The sequence below is a fragment of the Crocodylus siamensis genome, chromosome 5 (genome assembly GCF_052110815.1).
Source record: "Crocodylus siamensis isolate JL-2025a chromosome 5, ASM5211081v1, whole genome shotgun sequence".
Lineage (NCBI taxonomy): Eukaryota > Metazoa > Chordata > Crocodylia > Crocodylidae > Crocodylus > Crocodylus siamensis.
The window spans coordinates 15925981-15950432 of NC_143399.1; the positions used below are offsets into that span (position 1 = coordinate 15925981).

General features: G+C 46.0%; 1 protein-coding gene across 2 annotated transcripts in view; it reads left to right on the forward strand.

Annotated features, from left to right (window-relative positions):
• PGM1 (phosphoglucomutase 1) overlaps positions 1 to 6474 on the forward strand; it is a 50474-nt gene extending 44000 nt beyond the window's left edge. For both annotated transcript variants that reach the window (XM_090048465.1, XM_090048464.1), the window contains exons 9-11: positions 89 to 272; positions 2650 to 2784; positions 5802 to 6474. In XM_090048465.1, the coding sequence (XP_089904591.1) occupies positions 89 to 272; positions 2650 to 2784; positions 5802 to 5891 (409 nt within the window). In that variant the 3' untranslated portion in view covers positions 5892 to 6474. The remainder of the gene's footprint in view (positions 1 to 88; positions 273 to 2649; positions 2785 to 5801) is intronic.
• The last annotated feature ends 17978 nt before the right edge of the window (positions 6475 to 24452 follow it).

Here is a 24452-nt window from a genome sequence, read left to right on the forward strand (position 1 = left end):
AGGCAAGATAGCTCCAATGTGGTGGGTATCCCAAAGCTGTCACTGGCAAATGCCTCCCTAACTTTCATGATGTGTTTGCCAATTCTAGGTATGACTATGAGGAGGTGGATGCAGACGCAGCTAATAAAATGATGAAGGATCTAGAGACCACAATGTTTGACCGTTCCTTTGTGGGGAAGCAGTTAGCATCTGGTGATAAAGTTTACACAGTTGAAAAAGCTGATAACTTTGAGTACAGCGATCCCGTGGATGGAAGCATCTCCAGAAATCAGGTGAGAATAACCCGCTGTGGTTTGAAGCACTGGCTTGAAGGACATGGGGTCTGATTGTACATTTCAAGGTAAGATTTTTTTCAGGGTCATCCTTAAAATAGTGCTTGATACTAGGAACTTTTCTATCTGCTAATTTCCTCCCCCCCTTCCTGTATTTTATATTCCAGGCTGAGTCCTGGCCTGCAGCTAGGAACCAGTCTACAGGTGGGGAGGGGGGTTCAGAAGGCTATTGTAGCCTGTCCTAGCTACTGATGGCCCCAGGAGCTGTTAAGGTACCTGGGGATTACGCAGATGCAGGCATGGCCTGTTTTTGATCTCACCCCTAAGCCACCAGTGAGAAGGAAGATGGTGCAAGAGTTGCAGTAATGGCTGTGCACTACCTAAGAAAATGTCTGTGCAGGAGAGATTCACTGGGAGGTAGAGGTGATGATTTAAGGTGCTTGTCTTGAATAAGGGCTGCAAAACAGCTAGAGCATGGCTGATCATATTTGATTACAAGCTCCAAAATCCTCTGGTCATACTTTGCCCACATGCACTTATTGATTCACTCCCCAAACAGAGATAATGCCAGTGAGGCCACTCTGGGCTGGTCACTAGGTGTGTGAAACAGGCAGTATTCAATTCAGATTTGGCCCAATTCTGGGAACAGTGATTTGATTCACTGATTCAGATCACTGTCCTGATTCAATTCAGCTGAATCTGAATCTAAAGATTCGATTCTCATTCAGAGAATCAGCAATTTGGCCATAGACACAGCTTTTCTATGTTTTTTTCCTACATACCTCGAGGTACCAGGCACGGCTCATGAAAGCTGAGATGGTGAGGCAAAGGAAGTGTCCTATGGGAGTGCGGGGGGTGTCCCTTGCATGCTTGGCAGTGGACCTGGTTCCACTTCCAGTTCTGCCACCGAGCATGTGGGGGATCCCCCCATGCCTCTCCAGCTTGGTGATTGACATTAGGGGAACCCCGAGTGCCACCCCAGGCCCAGGAGGCGCCAGACGCTGAGTCAAGGAGCAAGGGGTCCCCCATGCACTCCACAGTGGACCCAGAAGTGGACCGAAAGTATTTCTGGTCTACTTCTGGGTCTGCCACCACGTGTGCAAGGTACTTCCCTCATGCTCCCATGGGACACTCCATCCACCCCACCATCTCAGCAATCACGAACCGCTCCTGGTACCTCAAGGTACATAAAAAAAACCCATATAAAGCTGTGTCAATGGCCAAATCGTTGAGTCTCTCTGAATTGAATCAGAGGGTTCAGATTTGATAGGCTCAGGAAATGGGCAGATGAGAACCTGATGGTGTTTAACACTGAAAAATGCAAGGTTCTCCACCTTGGGAAGAAAAACCTGCAGCATCCTTATAGGCTGGCTAGTGCCATGGACGAAAGGGATTTGGGGGTCATGATTGACCACAAAATGAACATGAGCCTGCAATGTGATACTGTGGCTAGTAAAGCAAGTAAAACGCTTGCATCCACAGATGCTTCTCAAGAAAACCCCAGGATGTCATCCTGCCATTGTACACGGCCTTGGTGAGGCCACAGCTGGAGTACTGCATCCAGTTTTGGGCTCCACAATTCAAAAAGGATGTGGAGAAGCTTGAGAAGGTGTAGAGGAGAGCCATGCGCATGATCAGAGGTCAGGAAAGCAGACCTTATGAAGAGATGCTGAGAGCCATGAGACTCTTCAGCCTGCAAAAGCACAGGCTCAGGGGTGATCTGGTGACCACATATAAGTTCATCGGGGTGCTCACCAGGATCTGGGGGAACGTCTGTTCACTAGAGCGCCCCAAGGGATGGCAAGGTCAAACAGTCACAAACTCCTCCATGACCATTTCAGGTTGGACATAGGAAGAACTTCTTTACTGTTCGAGCCCCCAAGGTTTGGAATAGATAACCGCTGGAGGTGGTTCAGGCACCTACTCCGAAGGCATCTGGATGTTTATCTTGCTGGGATCCTATGATCCCTGCTGACTTTCTATTCCTGGGCAGGGGGCTGGGCTCTGATCTTCCAAGGTCCCTTCCAGCCCTAATGTCTATGAAATCTGTGATTTGGAGAGATTAATAGATCTCCTGATTTGATTCAGATTTAGAGATTTGGCTGCCAAATCAGGTTGAATCTCCTCCGAATCAAATCAGTGACTGAAGCTTCACACAGCCCTACTGGTCACTAACACCCATTCTCAGGCCTGCTGCAGACCAGGAACTCAAGAGTGAATATAAAGGAGCTTCAGTGGCATGCTTCCAGATTTGGAGTGTGCCTGCCGGTGACATTCTTGAGTGCTTGAAGGGTCCACATGGGATTGGAAGAGGCAGCTAACAATTGTGGTTTCTCTCTCTTTGGTTTTTTTTTGCTTGTTTGTTTGCTCTTACTAGGGTTTGAGGCTCATCTTTGCTGATGGTTCTCGCATAATCTTCAGACTAAGTGGTACAGGCAGTGCTGGAGCAACTGTGCGGCTGTACATAGATAGTTATGAGAAAGATGTTCCCAAAATCTATGAAGATCCTCAGGTAATAGTTGTGTCCAGCCTTTTGTATGCACTCTTTTTCTTTAAAAGTTTCTTTAGCTTCCTTCACAAATGTATTTGTGTGGTACAAGGTATTGCTGTATATTTGGTTACAACAGTGGTCCTCAACCTTTTGGCCCTGAAGACAAAATGGTGGCACAGAGATAGTCTGCAAGCTGGATCAAGCCCTGCATGCTGGGATCTGGCCCTGGGGGCATGTCATGTCCCCTTCTACCCCTGCATCCTGGGATTGTCCATACCTGGCTTTGTAAACTGGGATTGGGCATGAAATTCAGCATGCATGGCCCAGGGCTCCCTATGAATCCAGAAATTCGGACTGGCCCCACTGTTTCCCTGCTGCAAAATTTCTGGACGTATGGGGCACCCCACAGGCTGGATTACATGGTACTGTAGGCTGGATTTGGCCTGTGGGCTGGGGTTGGGTACCTCTGGGTTACAAGACTGAGGAGACACTAGTCCAGAATCGATTAGCAACAGTATTGCATTTCCAGGGGTCAGGGAAAAGACATTTCTACACTGAATTTGGGGGATGAATGTTTCTTTAAAACTGAGATCAAACAAAACCCCCAAAACATAGGTGGAGTGTTGAAGGCCATGCAACCCTAGGGTAACAGAATCCATGTTCTGCATCAAGTTCAACCTCATGCTTTTTAACTGGAACCCTAATCCCTCCAGTGCATGCACTGTAGGAGACAGCACATTCTTAATGCTCTCTGAAACTTTTTGAGCACATGTCCCTGTTCAGCCATCCCAGGTTGAAGAAAGAAAATTTGTCATTATATAGGTGACAGAGTAGCATGGTGGCATGAGCATCCTATGCCATTTGTGGAACATGGCAAAGCCCTGAGTCTAGAACTGAGAATTTATGGAAGTCATCAGTGATAACTTTTGCTAATTCAAAACTCCTACGTAATTATAACAGCTGCCACCTTTTGTGTGGCAGATTTCACCATTTGTCCTGTTGGATAATAGCTCAGGTTTTGTAACTGTGAAAGAATAGCCCAGTTTGGTGTGAATGCTTTCTCAGCATGTTCTGGTAGAGATGAAGAACTGATGCTCCCTGAGCCATTAGAACAGGGGTGCACAATTATTTTGGATGGAGGGCTGCTTAATGAGTTTTTGAGACCTGTCAAGGGCTACATGGGTAGCCCCACCTCTTGGCAGTTGCCCCACTTCCTGGTCATGATCTTGGGATCAGAAGTCCCGCCCCTAAGCCCTGACGTTTGCCACCACGAGTTCATCCCCTTGCCCCGGAGTAGCCCTGGAAGTACTCCTCCTTATGGGAGGGGGTGGATTTGCCATCTTGAAACTGGGGGAAAAAAAGCAAACCATATACTAAAAAAATATATACTAAAACATCTACTATAACTTACTTTAATTTTACTGGAGAAAAAAAAAATTCATCCTGATTTGTTTGTTTTTGTATAGTATATTTGGAGGTGGTTTGAATAATAGCTCAACATATACTATTAATCTTGTTCATTGAGTGTGTAGGGGGGGATAAGAGTGTGTATGTCAGGGCTTTGTGGTTGGGGCGTGGGTATGGTGAGTGGGGTTTGTGGGGGATGGGGAGTGGGTGCAGGGTACATGATTGGGGTGAGGATGTGGGTATGGTAGGGATGGGAGGGTAGAAGTGTGTGTGGGGACTGTAGGAGGGTATTGGGGTGGGGGTGGATATGATGGGGGGGTGTGGGAGTGTGTGTGGGATTATGTTGGGGGGGGGAGTATGGGTGGTAGGAGTATGTGGGGGGCCTGTGGGTGTGTGCAGGGAGTATGGTGGGAGGTGAAGAGCCAGCCCCGCCTGTTCCATCTTGGCTGCAGCTCGCAGTTCCTAGCTGCAGGTCAGGAACCATATGGCATGGCATGAGGCTGGCCTGGCATAATGCGGTTCTGACGGCAAGGCCAGGGACCACACGGCACATCATGGAACTAGCCTGTCCTGGCTCATCTACTCTGTGTAGCGCCATGCGGGTCCTAGCCTTGCAGCAGCGAACCATGTGCTACATCTGGGATGAGCTGGGCCAGGCTGGCTCTGATGCACCACATGGGTCCTGGCCTTGCAGCTGGGAACCATGAAGTGCAGCACGAAGCTGGCCTGTCCCATCCCAGCAGTACGCGATTCCCTGCTGCCATTTGGCATGGCACATAGCGGATGGGCTGGGCAAAGCCAGGCTGGCCTTGAGCCATGCCATGTTGTCCCTGGCTTTGCAGCTAGAACTGCATTGTGCCAGGCTAAGCTGCATGGTGGCCGGGGCTGGCGGGGCTTTTCTGCTTCCCTCGCTATGCCACAGCAGGGTGGGCAGGTGGGAAGCTTCAGTGGGAGGCTCCCGTCCAGTACGTGAAGCTCTGGCTCCAGCTCCCAGCTGCCTTCCACCCGGCATGATGAGCAGCCCCCGCAGGCAGGTGAAGTGGGTGGAAGGCAGCTGGAGCTGGATCTCCATGTGCTGGGCAGGAGCGTCCTGCTGAAGCTTCCCCCCACCCACGCACCCAGAGCAGTGCAGTGTGGCAGGAGCAGGAGCTGCAGCTGGAGTTGAGGGGAGGAGAAACAGCCCCACCAGCCTGGACCCTGGCCAGCACACAGCTTCCAATGGGGCTGTTCCCGGTGTGGCTGCAGCCAGCTGGCTTCTCCCATGTTCACCTTGCCTCCAGTGGCCACGCCTCCCCCACTCCTGCCCACTGCTGCGGTGCTTCAGGCAGGTGTGGGGGGAGCTTGAATCCAGCTGCTCCTGCTGGAGGTGAAGGAAGCCAAGGAACATCTGGCCACATTGGGAACAGCCCTGCCAGAAGCTGTGCGCTGCCTGGGGCCGGGGCTGGGGGAGTGAGTGGGTAGGGCTCAACCCCATGTCGAGCATTGCAGGGGCAGCTATGGGTGGGATCCAGCTAGTTGGCAGGTCGGATCTGGCCTGCGGGCTGTGTTTTGTCCACCCCTGCATTTAGAAGATGAACAAATTTTAATGTTAAATGTTCTGTGGTTTTGACCCATCCTTCCCCTTTCTGCAGGTTATGTTGGCTCCTCTCATTTCTATCGCACTGAAGCTTTCACAGCTCCATGAGAGAACTGGCCGCACCGGCCCCACCGTCATCACATAAAGACGCAGACCTGCTGTTCTGTGCGGACAGTGCAGGGCAGGCTGATTGTACTGAATGAGTCCTACAAAATCATCTAGCCTTCCTTTGCATTATCAAATTTGCCCTTAAAAGCAGTGTTAACTCTATTTTAAATCCAGCATTAACCTGATGAATGATAGATGTCAATAAACACAAAACCCTACCAATGTTTACACTGTCCACAAGCTGATGCATTGCCTTTTTCTGTCTGGTAGCACTGTTACAATTTGTATGTAGTCCTCATGAAACATAGCCTTTTGGTTTAGCATGTGTGTGTTTCTTATTCCTGCTAAAATAAAAGGCTGCAGAATTAACAATGAGGCCAAACTCCTGTCTTAGGAACTCAACTAAAGACATTGCGAATACTTTTTATTGGTAATATATATATTTTATTTCCCAGATGTGCAATTACTGTATATTGTAGTGGGGATTTCCCCTCTCCAAATGAATTTATGCAAATTTACCTCTTTGCTGTGTTCTGTCATACAAAAGAAAAAACACCCTCTGTACAGAAATTGCCAATAATAAACATTACAGGATATATAATTGATATGGGCAACTGTAACTATTCCGTGGTTTAGTTCTTTTGATTTTAATTGTAACAGGTTTTCTGTGGGAAATACGCATTTGAGTTGTTATACTTAAGGCGAACAGTGGTAAACCAGGTCCTTGAAATAACAAGTCTGTTTTCCTCATAGTTTCAAACTTACTTTAGAAAAGATGAATGGAAAGGCCTTGGGCCTTTGGTTGTTATATGGTTATATAACCTGCGTGTATACAGTGGTGCCCTATTTTTTTTTCCCCTCTGGTGGCTGAACTATATGGAGTTTCAAGAGTCTTCTGCAGCCTTGGCTCACAGAGCTGAGACCTTTTCTGTACTTAAACTCATTCTGCTGGCAGAATCAATAGCTGCTGTCCACATGCTTTTGGTTGCTCTATGTGGTTCTTCTGCAGCAGCTATAGCAGCAGAGCACATCCCGGGAAGGCACAGGCTGTGGAAGGGACCACCATAACTGACGGAGGCTCGTGGGAGTGCATGTACCTTTGGCTACATGGAGGAGCCTTGCACTGCTTGGCAGAGGCGGTATAACTCCACTAGCAGAAAAGGGGATTTGCTGCAATAGCAGCAGTACTACAGTGATAAAGTTTTACTCTGTGCAGAGCTGGATGAAAGTTTTTAAAAATGGGCAAAATGTGAGTGGAACAAGAGATGGTAGAGGCCTCGGGGTTATGCAGCCACAGCTGGGAAGGCACAGGCTGCTGAAGGGATCACCACAACTGGCAGAAGGCTGTGGAAGTGTTTGTATTCACTATGGGCTAGATTCCTGGCCTCTTAAGTGGACATTATTCCACACTGTTCAGGTCTCTAAAAACTCATTCCTGCATATTCTGTTGTAACACACCACCATCTGGCCCTTAAGAGTGAGGTGCAAAAAGCAGTGAGGAAGAAGAGGATCCCTTACCTTTTACACTTAATAGATGAAACAGGACCTGGACCTGTGTTCTAACTCCCCTGCTTTGAAGGGTCATTGCATTTAGTTCAATTTCCTGGTGCATGTGAAACTTCTCCTGGAGGTATTGCTTTACCCTGGTGGGCTCCTGATCCCCAAATAAAATGCGTGTTTTCGGGCCCTCCTGTGCATAGTGATGCTTATGCCAGTGGAAGTCAGAGGAACCTCCAGTTTAAGGGGTGTCAGGAGAGGCAAAGCCCAGCCAAGCTCAAATGAGGCAAAGGCTCTACTAGGCTACAAAATGTTACCAGCAGAGCTACGATAACTAAAAGCATTAATTAAAACTGAAGTCTCTAGCTGAGCTGGCCGTGCTTGTAAAACCTCCAGGGCAGATGCATCTGTGAAGACAAAACAATGGTTTTTCAGCAGTAGTTTGTACCTTTGGGGGAAATGAGATAGCTGTGCTGGAAAAGGACCCTTTGTTGCATTCCCATTATGTAGACAAGCCCTTCCCAGCACTTTCTCCCAATAATAGCATTACAGCTACTTCATGTTGAATGTGAATATAGTTGATTCAGCATCTCTGACCAACATGCATTACCTAATACAGGATTGCTGTGTGAGATGGACCAGCCTCAGGAGCATACATGTTGTTCCTTTTTATTTATTCCTAGAATAAAGTATTATCTATGTTCATGGACACAGGTGAGACTTCTGTTGCAGGGGAGGGGGAAGGCTTTTCAGGAAACAGGTGCTTATTATTGCCCCTAGGATTTATTTTACCAGATACCCCCCCAAGGACTGACGTGGCCCCTTGTCCAATTTGGTATCAAGTGAATTTTAATAGTAATCGCTAGGCTTTATTACAAGTTTCCTCCTTATAATACGACCTGGCAAGCAGTTCCTTTGGAAGTTACAGCAGCGATGTTTGGCCTGGGATCCTCTGCTGGGCGTGTGGGTTGTTAGTTTCTGGATTCCTCGTTGTTCAAACAAGAATTCCAAGATTGCTCCCATCTCCCAGGGGTGGCAACACAAAACACGCGTTCCTTTGTTTGTCTATCACTTTTGTAACTTTTCTCAGCCAAATTGTCCAATCTCCTGGCTCTGCACCAGCCACATTCCATATAAGGAAATTACTTTGCCTCACTCACTTAGTGCCCAATCACAGCACTCACATCTCCCAGAGCCACAGAAGGCTCTCCATTCAATTTTGTTATTTAGTTCTGGGAAGGCCGGGGATATGGCTAAAAGTCTTAGCATAACTGAGTCTGCCTGCTACACTTATAGGTAGGCTCCAGAACCCACTTTAACTTTCTCAAAACCACTGAACATCCAGCCATTTCCATTTGAAGACATTGACTGCAGTTCACTACAACCAGGAGCAGAAATTTGCTCATCTGGATCTGTTTGCAGGTGTGAGACCTTAGCTTACCAGATATTTTAGTTCTGGTTTCTTGCCTGGCTTAATTTACTGTATGTTGGGACATTACTAACTTCAGGTAGAATATGCACAGTGTGGAGAAGTTCTGCACAGGTACACTGCAGATGCTAGTGTGCAAACATTGCAGAGATTTTAATACAAGTGTGATCCCTGGGGCCTTACATGTTGCATGGCTGGTTGGGTATGTAGCCCCTCCCCTCAACTTTCCTGCCACGACTTTGATGTTAAACTATCAAGAGAGGGGGTTCAGTGGAGATCTTCCTGGGAGGGCCTCCCGACAAGCAGCAGTACTCATGATTGCTTGGCACAATGTTCCACAGGGCTCCGCCTCCCCTACACCCTGTCCACTCACCAACTGCATGGATATCCGTATAATGGTGATTTTTAGCCCTATGGGGTTGCCCATAGCTTGCTGGGTGGACTCAGTTGACTCTCATCCCTCCGGCCTCGAAGTGCGGCCTGCCTTTCTCTAATCTCTTCGATTTTCCCTTTTTGGGGTTTTTTTTTCTTCAAAATAAATATTCTGCTGAGGAGGAGAGGGCTGCAGAACTGTCTCCTTTACCCCAGCCTCCTCCAGGGGGCTCAAATGCCTCCTCTGCCCTGCTCCCCACTGGGAGCTTAAATGCTTCTTTTAGTTTGCCTTCAGTGGGGAGTTGGAGGGCTTCTCCTGCTCTGCCTTCTGCAGGGGGCTCAAAGTTTCCACCTGTGCTGCCTGCGGGTGCCACGCAGGCTGTGCCACTCCTTGCCCACTCCAGAGCCTCAGCATGTCTAGTGTGCTGCCCACCAGCGTGCTCTCTCCGGCTCCCCCTCCGCCCTGGTTCTGGCGGGGCTTTTAAACGTTCCCATGGCAGCCAGTATGGCTGCTGGAATTGGTCCAGTTGTTCCCCACACAGGAAATAGCTGATTAAACTGTGGTCCTGGCTCCTGCTCTGGCTGCCCAGCAGGAGATAAGTTATCCCCACTGGAGGTCTGTTTCTGGGTTTTGGGGCCTGTGGGGAGTACTCTCCCCTCTTTGGGAGCCTGTGGTGGCATCTTGCCACCACAACGAGTACAAAATGTAGCCAAGCAAGGAGAACCATACAACCCAAGGACAACCTTGAAAGTAGAGTTACTTGCATATGTAGGTCAAAAGAGAGTAATAATTAGCAAATGAATGCAGCTGTTTAGCTTGGACAATTGTTAGAGAAACATGCAGATTTCAGCCCCTAAATGCTTCAGCTCTTGCTATGGTTTGTAACAACTGGAACTAATCATCTGATAAGCTGGTCAGTAGTGTACATGAAGTGAGTTCTTGACCTCAGTATAGCTTTTAGGACAAGTTGCCTTAGGGTTGTAATAGCTAACGTAACCTGTGCAAGTAAGTTGGTGGTTTCGGTACAACTCCTAGCAGACAGCAGTCCACAGCAATAAAACAACCATTTCAGCTATATACAATGGTAGCCCAAGGCTAGAAACAAAATGCAGTTTAATTTTTTCTATGCATTTGTCTTTTCCACCCTCTTCTATCATCCTGCATCCTTATCAGATGGCTCAGCATGAACTAGGCCTGCTCCTCTTCCAGGTTCAACACATTGCCAGCTCAGGTTAATTTCAGCAGTGCTTTTCTTGGTAAATATTCATTAAATGGAACAATGGCCACCCTAATTATATTGGACCATGTATTGTTTAATCATGGTAGAAGTGGCTTCTGGTACTGGGACCTCTCCAACCTGCTCTGTGCTGTTGTTCTGTATCATAACGTCCCTTTTTCTGTTCTCAGTATCACTTGTACATGTCTACACATAGATTAATGTGCTTTAGTTAATGCACAGTAAATCTAATACTTCCATTGTGAGGTACTAGGAGAATGTACATTAGGCTGTCTTAATGCGCATTAACTAAAGAGCATGGTTTTAAAGTGATAATTAAAGTGCATTAGTCTATATAAATGCAGATTAATTACATAGAGGTTTTTTTCAGTGACACTTTAATGTGCATTAAACGGCACATGTAGACATGCCCATAAATAAGGATGTTAATCATTTAGGTAGACAAAATGCTTGAAGTGTATTGGCTTCAATCAAGGAAGGACTCATTTCTACACCATGCTGTGGTATTTTCCTACAAGTGTCAGGAATCATTAATGTAGATGTTGCCGAGACTTTTGGAAAACTTATCACTGGGTAAGTGCAAGCCATGCTGCCAAAGCAGGCCCAATCAGGTAAGTAATGAAGGCCCCAAATTACTCTTGGGTGTCTCCTGTTTTTCATTTGTGAAAGACTAGGCCTAAATTACACTTGACAGTTTCTAACTGCAGAGTCCGTCATGGAAAGGAAATATTTGACCTCTCCCAATGAATTGATAGCACGTTTTAACTTTTAATTAAAGCACTGAGAATAGGGTCAAGATAAAATGTTACGTTTTACCCTTAACAGCAATAAGAGTTTAGATTTGCACAATAGAGGTTCAGTCTGATTTGAGGCAAGTAGGTAGGCTGTGTGTTACAGAAAGTTAATTTTGTTTGTAAATTGTAAATCGTTAATTTTGTTTGTAAATTGTCTTGGACTTAGGTCCAGCGCAATAGTTCTCCACATTTCTGGACTCAAGGCACTTTTGTGAATTAAGTGGCCCTCAATTTCAAAAATTAATTTGTACATTTCAGCACTTACCTCTTTGCAGAGGGGCTGGGCAGTGGGGGTCATTCAAACAGGGATGAGCCTAAACTTGTTTTTGTCTGCTTTGCATACTGGCTTATCTTCTCACAGCTGGAGGCACTCTTCAAGGGGGCTGGGAGAACCCTCGAGTGTCCTGGCACCCTGGTTGAGAGTGACTGATTTAGTGTCTGGACACACAACTATGAATAAAAGTGTCTGGGATCTAGGTCTGCCATTGACTCAATGAATAACTCTGGATGAGTTGCTTAGTTTCTGTGTGCCTCAGTTTCTTCATTGGTAAAAGAGTGGAAATTATATTCCTGGTGCCTTAGAGCTATTCAGGTGAGAAGTGCTAGTTAAGTGCAAGGCATTGTTTACTGCCCACATTGTTCATCGCAGGACTGTGAAAGCAAGGGACGATGTGTTTTGAGCACGTCGCCCCCTTCACGGTGTGCATTGCTGTTACTGTGTCTGCTCATGCCATTGCAGCAACAGCCAGAAATGTCATTCCTGCAACCACTCATTCTCACTTGTGTGTGGTGGCCACTGGCAGTGGCACTAATGGGGCCTAGTAGTGTAGTTCATGATGCTAAAGTTTGTGTGCCATTTGAAATGTGAACAGCTAACCCATGCCTGCTTCTGTTCCATGCCATTTCATGTCTCAAAGTGGGGGTGGTATATTAGATGCATTACAATCCCTGGCTCAACAGGTGCAGATCAACAGAAAAATGTAGCAGTTTTAAAAACTGAACAAAGCAAACAAACCTGACAACAGGAAAATCCTGCCCCTTAATGCTGACCTCAGGAAATTTTAAACTGCTGTGTATGTGGCAGTGCCCAGGTTTAGCTGTGCTAACAGCTGATTAGCAGCTGATATGTGTGTACTCAGCATTGTCATCCAGCTTCCAGGCATGCTGCTGGTAAAGTTCATGCTTATAGTTAAATTGGGGAGAATAATAATTCCCTGTGCCACAGTTATGTGTGTGTTACTGGCAAGCCCCGTCCCTTTGTTTCAGCCTTTGGTGTTGGCTCCGGGAGGGACGATTGCAATGTGGAACACAAAACAATAAACTGGGTATGAAGTTACATGGATGAGACTAGTAAGGAAAACAATTTGACCGCATCTCCGGACTAATCCGTCCTTTACGTCTCTCGTGCGCAAGTGGATCCACTTTGAATGCAATGCTATTCTTTCACAGCCACTTTAAGAGACTAATTCTAGTCTATGGGAACCATGATTGGCTATCAGCAGAGACTTCAGACTTATTCTAACTATATCAAGAACCAGATCCCTGCCTTGCTGTCGCTTTAGTTTCTGCATGGTGATTCTAATTGCTTTTTTCCAATTCAGCTGGTATAAAGCAAAAACTGAAATGTGCTCCCACTCCCCCACAAGGCAAAATAGAAATAATTTGTCATTTGGGCTTCTTTCGAAGAAGATAGTTGAGGTTACTTGGTCTGGATGCATGCATGGGATGAGGAAAATAACTGCAGGCAAAAGTGAGTCAATCCCAGTTGCATGTCAGTGGCACATAAGCTTTGTGCCATTCCACATCAGTCACCTTGGGTGTGTTTGCTGTCGGTGAGTGCTGCTGAGGGCACCCCTTTCTAAACTTGCCTCAGAGAAAGAAATGGTTGTCAGTTCCAGAACTTCCCCATGTGCTTAATCAGGGAAATCCCTAGAATACTGGAGCCAAATTGTAAGGGTTGGATGAATCAATAGCTATATTGCTGAGAGCGGTTGATTGCTAAATTTAGCAATCAACCGCTCTCAGCAATATAGCTATTGATTCATCCAACCACTCTCAGAATAAGGGCCATGTAGCGCCTTACAGTATAAGAGGAGCAAATATTAATTGGCTTAGTGTTGTTTGGCTTAGAGGAGCAGTCTCACCTTAAGGGAAAAAACCATCTTTGACTCCCTTCACCAGCCCAACTGTGATTTGCCATTAAAGGCTTGGTGAGCAGGGGCTGGACTAGGAGCAGAGGAAGTGCTGGAGTGCCCAAAAAGGATCAGGCTTTTCGAGCTCAGATGGCACCCGGCTGGCTGGCAGCCCCGCCAGCAGCAGCATGGGAGAGGGGTGAGCTCTGGAGAAAAAAAGGATCAGGCCTCTCAGAGCTCAGATGACACCTGGCCAGCTGGCAACCCAGCCAGCAGTAACACTGGGGCGGGGGGCAGCTGGGTGCCGTCTGAGCTCCGAAAAGCCTGATCCTTTTTTTCTCTGGGACTTGCCCCTGCCCGTACTGCTGCTGGCAGGAGCAGCAAGCCAGTCTGAGCAGCAGTAGGAGGTCCTGCAGCCACCAGGCACTCTGCAGTTACTGCACCCACTCTGCCTGGGGGCAAGCCACTGTGCCTGCACCACTTGGGGGGAGGGGGAGGCACTGCATCCTGCGATGCTGGAGGACTTCTAATTGGGTGGACTAGCTGTAAGAAGTGGCCACACCTTAATGGAACAGGAGCAAAATTAGGCAGATTAGCGATAATCCTGCTCTGGAGTGGTGTAACTTTGAGCTGCATAACGAGTGCTTTAAAAGTGTTAACATGATGCCAATCCAGGCGTTAAGAGCTTCAGAAGCCATCTCAACTTGCTGTGTAACAAGGCCCTAAGCAGCATTTTCATGTTATGGTCAATTGTTCCGAATTTTTCCGGGAAGAAAAAGGCATCTCAGTTGAAGCTCTCTGGTATTTTCCCAAAAAGCTAGATCTATTCGGTTACTTTTTATTCTTGTCCATATGAGGCATGTTATATGGCAAAAAAGTGCCTGTTAGTGCAGTATAACTGGCTTGCACGATCTGGCTTATTTGGTCTGTCCCAAAATGAAGAAAAGCAGACAAAGGTACAGGTAGCACAAAGCATAGATCAGCAATTTTGAATAAACTACAGTACAAGAATATTGTAATTCTCATAAATGCAACCTTTAAAAATCCAGGAAATTTACAGTTATGGTCAAACGTACATTTGGCGAGTTGAAAATTAGCCACATAGCTAAACCTCATTGGTGCCATCTCAAAATGGTTGCGCGTGCACACACCCGATGTGGGGAGAGCTATGTGTATCTGATGATAGTTCTGGTACATGATCTAAATAAGTGGGCCAACACTGTGCCCTTCTCCAGAGCTTCACCTGTGAGAAGAACTGACCAGTGTCCGTAAACCTTGCACTGGAGGGTTGAAGCCCTCATGTGTCACACCTATGGGAACCACTTTGAAATACTTAAGTATGTTTTATGCCTGATCCAGGGCCTATGGAAATCAATACAAAGACTCACAATTAATGATTGTTTCCAGGGGCAACAGCCCTGTATCATGTCACTAGTGACTGTTTGGAGGGAACAGCAATAAAATATTGTCTATAGGCAAAAAGAGTGGACTTTGGCTAACAAACAACTATCTCCAGACTGTTTTTAACCTTTAGCCATATTACTATGCTTCCTTTCGGCAGTGTCTGACTGCATAAGAGCAAGGAAATTTAGTCAACTCAGAAGGCAGTTAATAGGCCACCTTTGCCAAGGACATGGCAACAGCAGTGCTCACAGACACCTAACCTCTTTGAGCACAACAGTGTTTGCATGAGAAATGACTTCTGCTCCTTTTCTGCTTCCTCCCCAACTAAAGCTGTAGAGTCGGGTCCCACTGGAATCCAATTAAATCCAGATGTCTTGGCGTTTATATTGGTTTTAATCTTTATCCCAAGTTTACATAATGTGCTATCTGATTTCTGCATTCAGTTTCCACCATCCAGAAACTAAAACACAAAAATAGCTTACGTGTAAAAACAAACCCAAAGAAATACAAAGACGAAGGCCGTTGCAAAGACTGCTCCTACGTCTCTCCCCTCCTCCTCTCCCTACTCCCATCCAGAGGCACTACATCAAATTATTGCCTGAAAGACCAAATCACTGACATTGGTAGTCCCTTTCTAGGAAATGTAATGCTCCAGCCAATTGTTTTGCCAACATGTATCAGAGACCACGTAACATAGCAAGACAGCTCCATTCTTGTAGCAGAGGCAGACCAGCACTAAAATCCCAGTGCCTCCCAGGAACGTGTGAGCTGTGTCGTATTTGATGTTGCTCCGTAGGTGGCAGCATTGGAAAACAGTCTCGGGTAGGCCAGTGGGCTGAGAACAGGTTCTCTCTCCTCTTCACCTCCATATTTTTGTATAATTTAACCTGTAAACAGTGAGTTCATTCAGATTTCAAAATTACCATTTCTTTGAAGTGCCTAAGTGAGTACATAAACTGTAAAGCCAACTATTAGCTTTTCAGATTGGAGCATGGTCTCTCAGTAACTTTGTTTTCAAGTCTGTTCAGTGTTTGTACAGAACTGAAACCAAGTTCTGTTAAACCAAAGGTCACATTTACGGCTGTTAAAACATTTAAGGAAAATAAAGCGCAATGCCAGTTACACAGCATGATGCCGCATGGTAAGCGCAAAATGTCTAACTCGGGGACCACAGCGTGCCACATCTTTTTACAAAATTTCCTGTACCATTGGAAAAATTGCAATCACCCATGTTTGCTGTGAAACATAGGAGGTATGCTCTGGTTCTGTTTCACTCAAAATTATGGGAAATTTCTTTATATTTTGGTTACCGTTCAGTTTGCATAGCATCTCTCCTGTATATTAAATTTGACTTCCTCCCAGATCTAAATTTTCAAGCATTTGGGTGGCAAGTTTGATTAGAGGCAGCAACTTAAGAGGTTAGGAAAAAGAAGTATAAAATGTCATAAAAATATCTGCAGTTTGTACTGTACTGTATTCAGCCTAGTGTAACCTCAAGAGAAATGAACCAAAACAGAAGCAAGATAAGGGTAGATTCATTCACCACCTACAGTAATGTAATCAATATCCATCCTCATGGATGTGTCTATCCTTCTTTAACATATCATAGTTCTTGGTCTCCTTGTTAAATGGACCCCAGCTTATTTTTGGGGACCCCAGATTATTGTTAAAGGACCCCAGGAGTCAAAATTGCTAATTGTTCAGATTCTAGTATAAATCAACTGCAAAGCAGAGAAACAAACAGGCCCTATTGGGCACTGTCTGGACTCTCTGGCAGCTTGTTTCAGGTGTGCTTCCAGAAGGTCTAATTTTGAATGCAGGTCTAGGAAAGGGAGAAGCTATCATGGCATAATGAGATACCACACAATGTAAATGGTTCATGAAAACTGATCCATTCTCTGCTGGTAACTGTGACATCACCAGAAGAGCTCGTACATGCAGTGACATGCTTGGAGGCACATCCAGTCATTCAGAAACTAAAGCAGGAAAATGTCACTGCTGCTCAGGATCTAATATGTGCACCTCAGATTGAATAACCAGAGGCACCATCTGTAAAAACACAATCTGGTGACTTAGAAAATATGTGATAGCTCCAATCTTGCCCAGTTCTTCTCTGGAGCAAATTGGTTTTAAAAAACAGCACCCTTTGACTTTCAGGTTCAAATAAATAACCAAATAATGAATAGTAGAAGAAACACATATACAAGGAAAAAGTCATATATCATAGTTAGTGAATATGCAACACTTCAAATCATTTGATTCTGTTTATCTATCATCCCTTTGGGAGTGAGAGTAGATGGAGGGAAGTGGAGGAGTTTAGGAAGTTAGCAAGCAGAGTGCTTGTGTTGTTCCTGGCATAAAATTACTGGTCATCTGTGTCCATTCAAATGCTGTTAACCTCCCATGGTCAGTCTCATAGAATATCAGAATATGACAGATTCAGACATTTCCACTGAGTATTACTTAGTTGATTCTGGCAGTGAAAAAGCAAGGATTCCTGGTTAGGGCAGTGAAAGAGGTGAAATAGAATCCAGTTATTCAGAATAAATCTGATAAATGAAGGTTAAGCTGTGAGCGGCAGCTGCTATTGAGATGAGAAATGGCTTTCTCTCTCAACAATGCCCGAGCTATGGAATTACAAGTCAGTAGCAAGGGCTATCATGCATCCTATTCAACGTAAAAGAATCAAAAGTCAAAGAGCTGGCTTGGATAAAGGAAGCCCTTGTGTAATGAAACAGTAATATGCAAAAACAGAGGGCAGAATGTCTTTAGTGCTACATCTCGCGTGTAAGGAGCCGCTCTGAGTAGCAACTGCATGGTGATTCACAGGTGACTCTGACTGCATTTATTCTGATGACCCTTTACATCCAACTAGATGAAGAGCAGGGATTGTCTCACCATTTAAATGAGCAGAAGTAGGATATTCATGTGGGTTGGGCTTCAGGTGTCTAAATGTTAGGAATCCCAAACCTCAGCTCCTCATACAGGGCATGGAGGTAATGCGGCACCTCAGCACTGCATTTATGATAGCCTGTGCACTGAGCTGCCACAGGTCAGCACGCTCAGCAGTGTCTGCAGGCAGCCAGTGGGGAAATGCTGAGACAGGAGTACCCTACAAGTAGCTCACTCGCTTGCTTGCGCTCATTCTCTCTCTCTGGTATATGGCAGTGGTCCCAGCTTCCTTAGGCCAAAGGGCCCCCCCCCCGGAACATACCAGCTCTTAGTTTGCACTCATTTTTTGACTACAGAAAAACACTAGGGCAAGTCTTTTGGCAGAGAACTTGGAAAGCCCACAAGAGGTCAGAATGTTTTTGAGATCATGGGTTCCTATGTGAAACCTCTGGGTTTATCTTGTGAATATTATATCTTATAAAAATCACGTTTGCACACTTAACAGTGTTAACCCTGCATGTCACACTGCAACACCCTTGAAAGGAGCTCTAGATACCCCAGGGTGCTACATCAACCTGGCTGAGAATCACTGGTGCATGGCCTCGCGATTAGGAGGAGGTGGGAGATAAAGGTTTGGACCCCTCAAGCCAAAGAGAAAACTGAACCCAGTTCTGACAGCCTGGGGAAGTGCTCTAACCACTAGGCTTTTACACAAGAATGGGAAAGCACCTCATCTTCCACACCCTTTTTTAAAATCCAAACTGGCAGCTGCAAGTACATTTTAATAGGGGCCCAATGCTGTGTGGCCAACGTGTGAGGTGTGCTCTTAGGGACCCCAAGTGGAAAGACGCCTCATTTCTAGATTGCAGCTGGGCGTAGGTATAAGCTAGGCACTAAACTGGTCGGTCTTCTCGAAAGTGGAGCAATTCTGGGCAGGTATGGAGGGGGTGTTCCTAGCTAGTGACCTTCAAGTATAATAGTGAGGCACCTTCAGGGTTAAGCAGGAGCTCAGCCAGGCTCATTAGTATTGCATGTTTGGATTTAGGTGCCTAAAGTTCAACTAGACCCTACTTCTGGAAGCTAAATGCCTTTGTTTTTTGTTTTTTTTGGACCCAGCTCTAGTAAAGCAAACACTTTGGTAATGCAATAAGAAAGCAAGCTAGAGTGCTGCTATTTAGACCCAGAACCAAAGTTGCCAATATTAGTCTTTTGCAAATAGGGAATTTGCTTTTTGATGCGTAGAATCAGGCAAAGTATAAGAATGTGACAAGGTGATGAACCAAAAGGTTTATTTTCTGCAGAATAGACCAAAAATGAAATGTCTTCCTTTTTTTAATCTTCAGTGTATGAGAAAGTAAGTTACTGCCCGCCTCTTCCGCGGCTGGGGGGCGAGCTGACAGATGCATTGTTGCGAACTAAACTCCATGCGGATATAGTTTCGTTTGCAACACTGCAAAGTTATTTTAACCTCCCCCCAACTCTTGACTGTGTACAGTGTGACACCATTAAGCCACACAAAGTGACATTGTCATTATGTGTACATGTTAATGGTGTCAAGTGTACAAGTGCCCGAAGGTACCACTCCGCCCTGCTTTCTGTGCTTTCTTAGTTGGTGTGTTGTCCCTCTCTCACTGCTTTTCAGCTCCTCTCCCAGCTCTGCTAAGCTATTTGCCAAAATAACTTTCAAAATTGCCTCTCCTCCAGTTGCCCTTTGCACTTCCTAGCTGTTTAAAATCTCCTGAGCTAGATTCTGCTTTTTATCTGTTTCTCTCCCTCTTTTATATGCAATTTTTACCCTTTTTGTCCTCAGCATCCCCTTCCTCTCCCCCCAAGTGAGGAAGGCTTATAGTTTTCTTGATGGGCCAAGGCCGATTGCTCTGTGCTTACTTTACAAGTAGGCCTGTCCTGCTAAGCCAAACTTTTCTTTTGCATCCTCTTCCCTGCCCTAATATTTCTTGCCCCCTTATTTTAGGATGTGTGTGGTTCTTATCTTCTCTCTCCCCTCTTTTTTTGGCCCTTTTTTAACTGTTTTTTTCTCTGCTTCCATTTTTGCCTGGTCCCCTTTCACACACTGGCCCACATGACCCCTCCCCTGAAACAGCAGCAGAGAGCTCTTTGGTTTAACCCTTTCCACCCCTGAACAGCTAAGTTTAACAGTCCGAGATCTTTGAATCTCTTAAAAGCCCACAGCCTGTGGCTCCTTGCCTGGCACTCTGTCCCAGTGGAGGAATGAAGCCTGGCAGCTAGAAAGCTGGTGGGCTACAATGTCAGGGATATCTCCTGGGTTAACAGAGTACCCATGACTTTCCTGAGCTCCCTGAAACTTGTTTCATGATCGTTTGTGTAAAATCTCACTTGGCTACAAAGGTCTTTATGATCCTGAAGGATGGGGGGGATATCTTTGAAACCCAGCCTGCAATACACGCTGGGGGGCAGCAGTATAACTCTCCACCAAAGAGACCACGTGTTTTTACTGTGGCAGCCCCACTCACCCAGCTGGTCAGTGCCTGATGAAGAAAAAGACTGTAGCAAGGACAGCCATACCCCTCCTGGGGGAGGACAACCCCCAGGAATGGACTGGAGGACCTCACTGGGGGCTGGACCTAACGATCTGCAAGGTCCCGTCTAGCACCTAACAATCTATGACCTGAGGTTCCCATCCAATACAGCCCTGCTTCTTCCGGGGTGCAGAAGCTGGATTCTTCATCCAACCCACCCAACCAATTCAGGAGAAATCCTAATTCCTACTGTTGGGACTGAAACCTGAGAGCAAGGAAAACCTGCCCCAGTTGGTCCAAAACTGTCCCAGGAATTCCCCCCACCCCAGAAGAGGTAGCTGGTGCTGGGAAGCCAAACTCCCACAGTCCAGCCCCCAAGGGTACGCACTGGAAATGAAACCAAGACTTGAAAGTTTAGACCCAAGAAAGTGTGACCCCTAAGAGAGCTGGGGTTGAGAGAAACCTGAGAACTCACTGAGAGCGAAGTGTCCTCTGGAAATGATGCTGACGGCCCAGGTGAGGTTTGGGGCCTAACCCCTTCCTGCGGCCCCAACCCCTTCCTGCTCTGAGCTGGACACTAACTCAGAGTCCAAGGGTGAGTTGGAAGGAGAGCAGCCCGTGGGCTCTGGTGAGCTGGATGTGTCCGAAAGCCCTCCCCACAAAGACAGAAATAATCATCTCTCAGTGGGGGATGGTGCTTTCTTCCTGGACAACCACTAGTCCTCAAATGCTTCCTCTGTGGCTCACAAGTTCAAATAAGAGCTGTCCTTGGCAGAGCTCTTGGCAGTGACCGCTGCCACTGAGGGCCTCACCCAAGAAATTATTCTGGACTCTGAAGCCTTTGGTTTGGGCCTCTCTCTACTTTGGCCATGCAACTCCTCCCACCCCAGGACTCAGAAGAAACTTCTGCCAGCGTCTTGGACTCCATAATCAGGAGCAGTTTGGATAACGCTGACTCAGCCAAAACTCCTATTGAGTTCAACTGCCTAATGTGGAACACAGTGGACACTTGCCTGAGCAAGGATTGTGAAATGTAGCCTTATGGCTCTGATCCTGTAACTGGATCCTCTAGCCTTTGATTCAAGGAAGCATCCCTCTGAAGAACATCCTTAAAACCATCTCAAATGTTTTCCTGAGGAGCGTGCAAAGTGGCCCTCTGTTTGCTGGTGTAGTAAATACATGCAAGTACCTGCATAGGTGCATCCAGTTCCACAGAAGGGCCTACGAGAGGGAGAGACAAAGCCCTGTTTCAAATCCCGTAGATCCAGAAAGGAAAGTTCGACTCTAATGTTACAAGTGTTTTATAAATCCTTCTTTTCTGACGAGATGAAATTGGATGGAACAGGAGACAATGACTACAAAGTTACCCTCTCCCAGGGTGCTCTAAAGATAAAAGCATTAAACTGCTCTGTAATTATAGACAGCCTCAAAGAAGAAAGTATATGATGGCAATATTCATAGGCTCAGCTTTTAAGATCCATGGCACAAAATGAAAGAATGCGATTCTAAACAACTCGAGGCTTTTAATTTGCTCAGCAACTGTATAAAAATTATACTCCATTTGGTAGAAATTTCAAGTAGTTGAAAGAGCCCAATCACTTGGGTGATAACTAAAATACATAGTTGAGTTGGTGGTCTTGGTCTAGTTCCAGTTTACACAGGGTCCACATCATCCGAGTGAAATTCACCCGTGTCCAAAAAAAGCCAGCATGAAGCTAATACATCAATTAACTCCAATGACACCTTCAAAAGCATCGTGCTGAAAAAGGGTCGGCTTTCCCCTTTGTTTACTAAAGCTACCGTACAAGACTTATCCAAGCAGGTCTGTAGATGAGAAGCATGTGGGCTCTCCTTGACTTCAGTGGGATTTGTGTGCGCTCAGCATCTTGGAATTGTTCACAAACTTTTTTTCAATACAGAGATTGTCTTCGTTGTGGTGGTGCTAGCTGGGAGGTTGGAATAATGAATTATTAAACAAATAAAACGGTAAGCCCACTTTCATCCAGTGAGTTGATAGCAGTTAACTGTAGGTTTCCATTTATACAAAATGGTGGCATTCAGCGTGTATTAATTATGACTAACTTCTTTTGTGTTCTTTCTACTTAGCAATTTTCAAAGCGAATGAACAAACAAAACCCATTATCACTGATTAACCGATAACACCACGTTACTTTGATTCAGCTAAACCAGCAAGGAACTCAGGGACTTGCAGTGTTTTGTTCATAACTAAGCACTGTATTTAAAGTTTAAATTGAGAAGATTTATTTTCAGCTGCATGGACTTCTGGTTCATACTAGTGCTCTACTTATAGAGAGAGATTATATATAAGGCCTAGAAATAGGAAGTAGCAGAATCTGAATGGGATATTTTTCTAGGTTTATCTTCTAAAACCACTAAACTGGCGATCCATATACCATTTCAGACAACAAATCATCAACATTTAGACTTCTTTATAAACCAATGAAAAAGTGTAATGGCTTTAATGCTTCCCTGCTAATGGCTGCATTGCACGTTAAAGCAATCATCGAGGAGTTTCAAATCATATTGTTTGCAGTTAGATTTTTCAGCATGCGATTATGAAGGCTGCATTGCACGGTGTCCAAAGAGCTGCTTCTACTTTCCATGATGTTAGTGGTGAAGCATATATCATTCTAAAAGGCTGGCTTCTTCCTGTCGCCTACTGGCACAATTCAGTATGAAGTGCATTTTTCATTGTCTCAGATACTGCAAGATTTCTCCCAAATTCAATATTTATATATTAAATATGTAAATGAAAAAGAATATTATTAGCTGGCATGTCAGACTCTTCGGCACAATTTCTGGCTCATTTTCTCCTGTGCTCTGCGATTTGAAAAAGCCAGTCTTAAAAACACAAATATGTCCATCACCTCAAGATACTAGAATCCACAGTCAAGACAGTTCAGCTTTTAACGTCCATGTATCAAATAGGAAAGGAACAGCGGTGCTGGACAGCGAAAAACCGGCAGAATAGAGTGGCACAAGGCTCTAAAATGAAGGTCAAGCGAAAGGGCATCTTCCCATGATATCCAATGAGGAGCTGTGATCACGTCCCCAAAGTACTACAGGTTAGTTTCTAAATCACTTACATTACAGTAACCACATGATTATAGATACAAGGTGTCTACTTTGCAGATGATCCTTTGTAAATAAAGCCCTATGTCATCAAGATTCACTGTAACAGACCTTTGAAACGTTGACAGCTTGTATGCATGGGCTGATCCAGGATATTGGAAACAGGAGTGTGGGAACAGTGACTCGCATTGCGGGGGGCCTATGCCCCACTCCCAGTTTCTCTCCGTCCCTCACCCCAGCCAGGGTGAGTTAGACCATAGTGAGGGAACAGCAGCAAAAGACTTTTGTTAAGTCCCCCTATCAAATAAGAATCACACCCCCTTCCCCTCTATGCACAGCAGCAGGCTCTCTCCCCACCCCTGACCTATTCCTTTCTTCTCCCACCTGCCACTACTGCTACTTTGGCTGTCCCAGGAATAGGGGAGCTCCAGAGCGGCTCCTGCCCACTCCAGCTAAGCTGTGTGAAGGCTGGACTGGGCTGGGCCCAGGACAATTGCAGCAGCAGTGGCTGGTGGGTTTCCCCTCCATGCATCTTCCCTTGGACTGATGGAGACCACCTGGGGGGATTGGACATGCAGGGGAAACCTGCCTGCCGCTGCCACTGCTGCTCTTCTGGGTGGAGCCGGGTCTTGGCAGCCTGGCTGGGGCAGGGAAGAAAAAGCTCTGGAGCTTCCCCATCCCTGGGGCAGCCAGAGACCGTGGGGACAGTGGCAGCAGTGGGCAGCAGGAGGGGAAGGGAAGGGGAGGGATGGGACGGGCCACTGAGCATGGAGACAAATGGAGGGGGTGCAGAAAGTGGATGGGGTGGGGGTACGTACCTGATTCAGAGACTTAAAAAAAGTCTGTAGCATGGTCTGAAAAAGGGATGTGGGTGCACTACTGCATAGCCCCACTCCCCCCTCCCCAGATCTGCCCCTGTTTCTCAGTTTCCCATGCAATGCTATGTTTACTTGCAGCATATTATTCACTGTGTTGCCCAGAGTACCTGGTAAACAAGGGAACCCCGGCTGTGTGAAGAACTCCTGGATCATGCAGAGTTGCATCTGTTTTCCTCTGGAAGTGTGTCCTCTTCAACAACTGGTATCCAGGTTGTTTAAGGACTGTGATTCCAGACATCATGAGACTTCAGCTTCAGATCTTTAAAGACAAATCTATTCTCATAATTTTTCTTTCAGGTGGAAGGCTGGTCCAAACAGGTGCTTCAAGTCCTTTAGCCCCATGAGTTGAATGAAAAATATTAATTAGATTT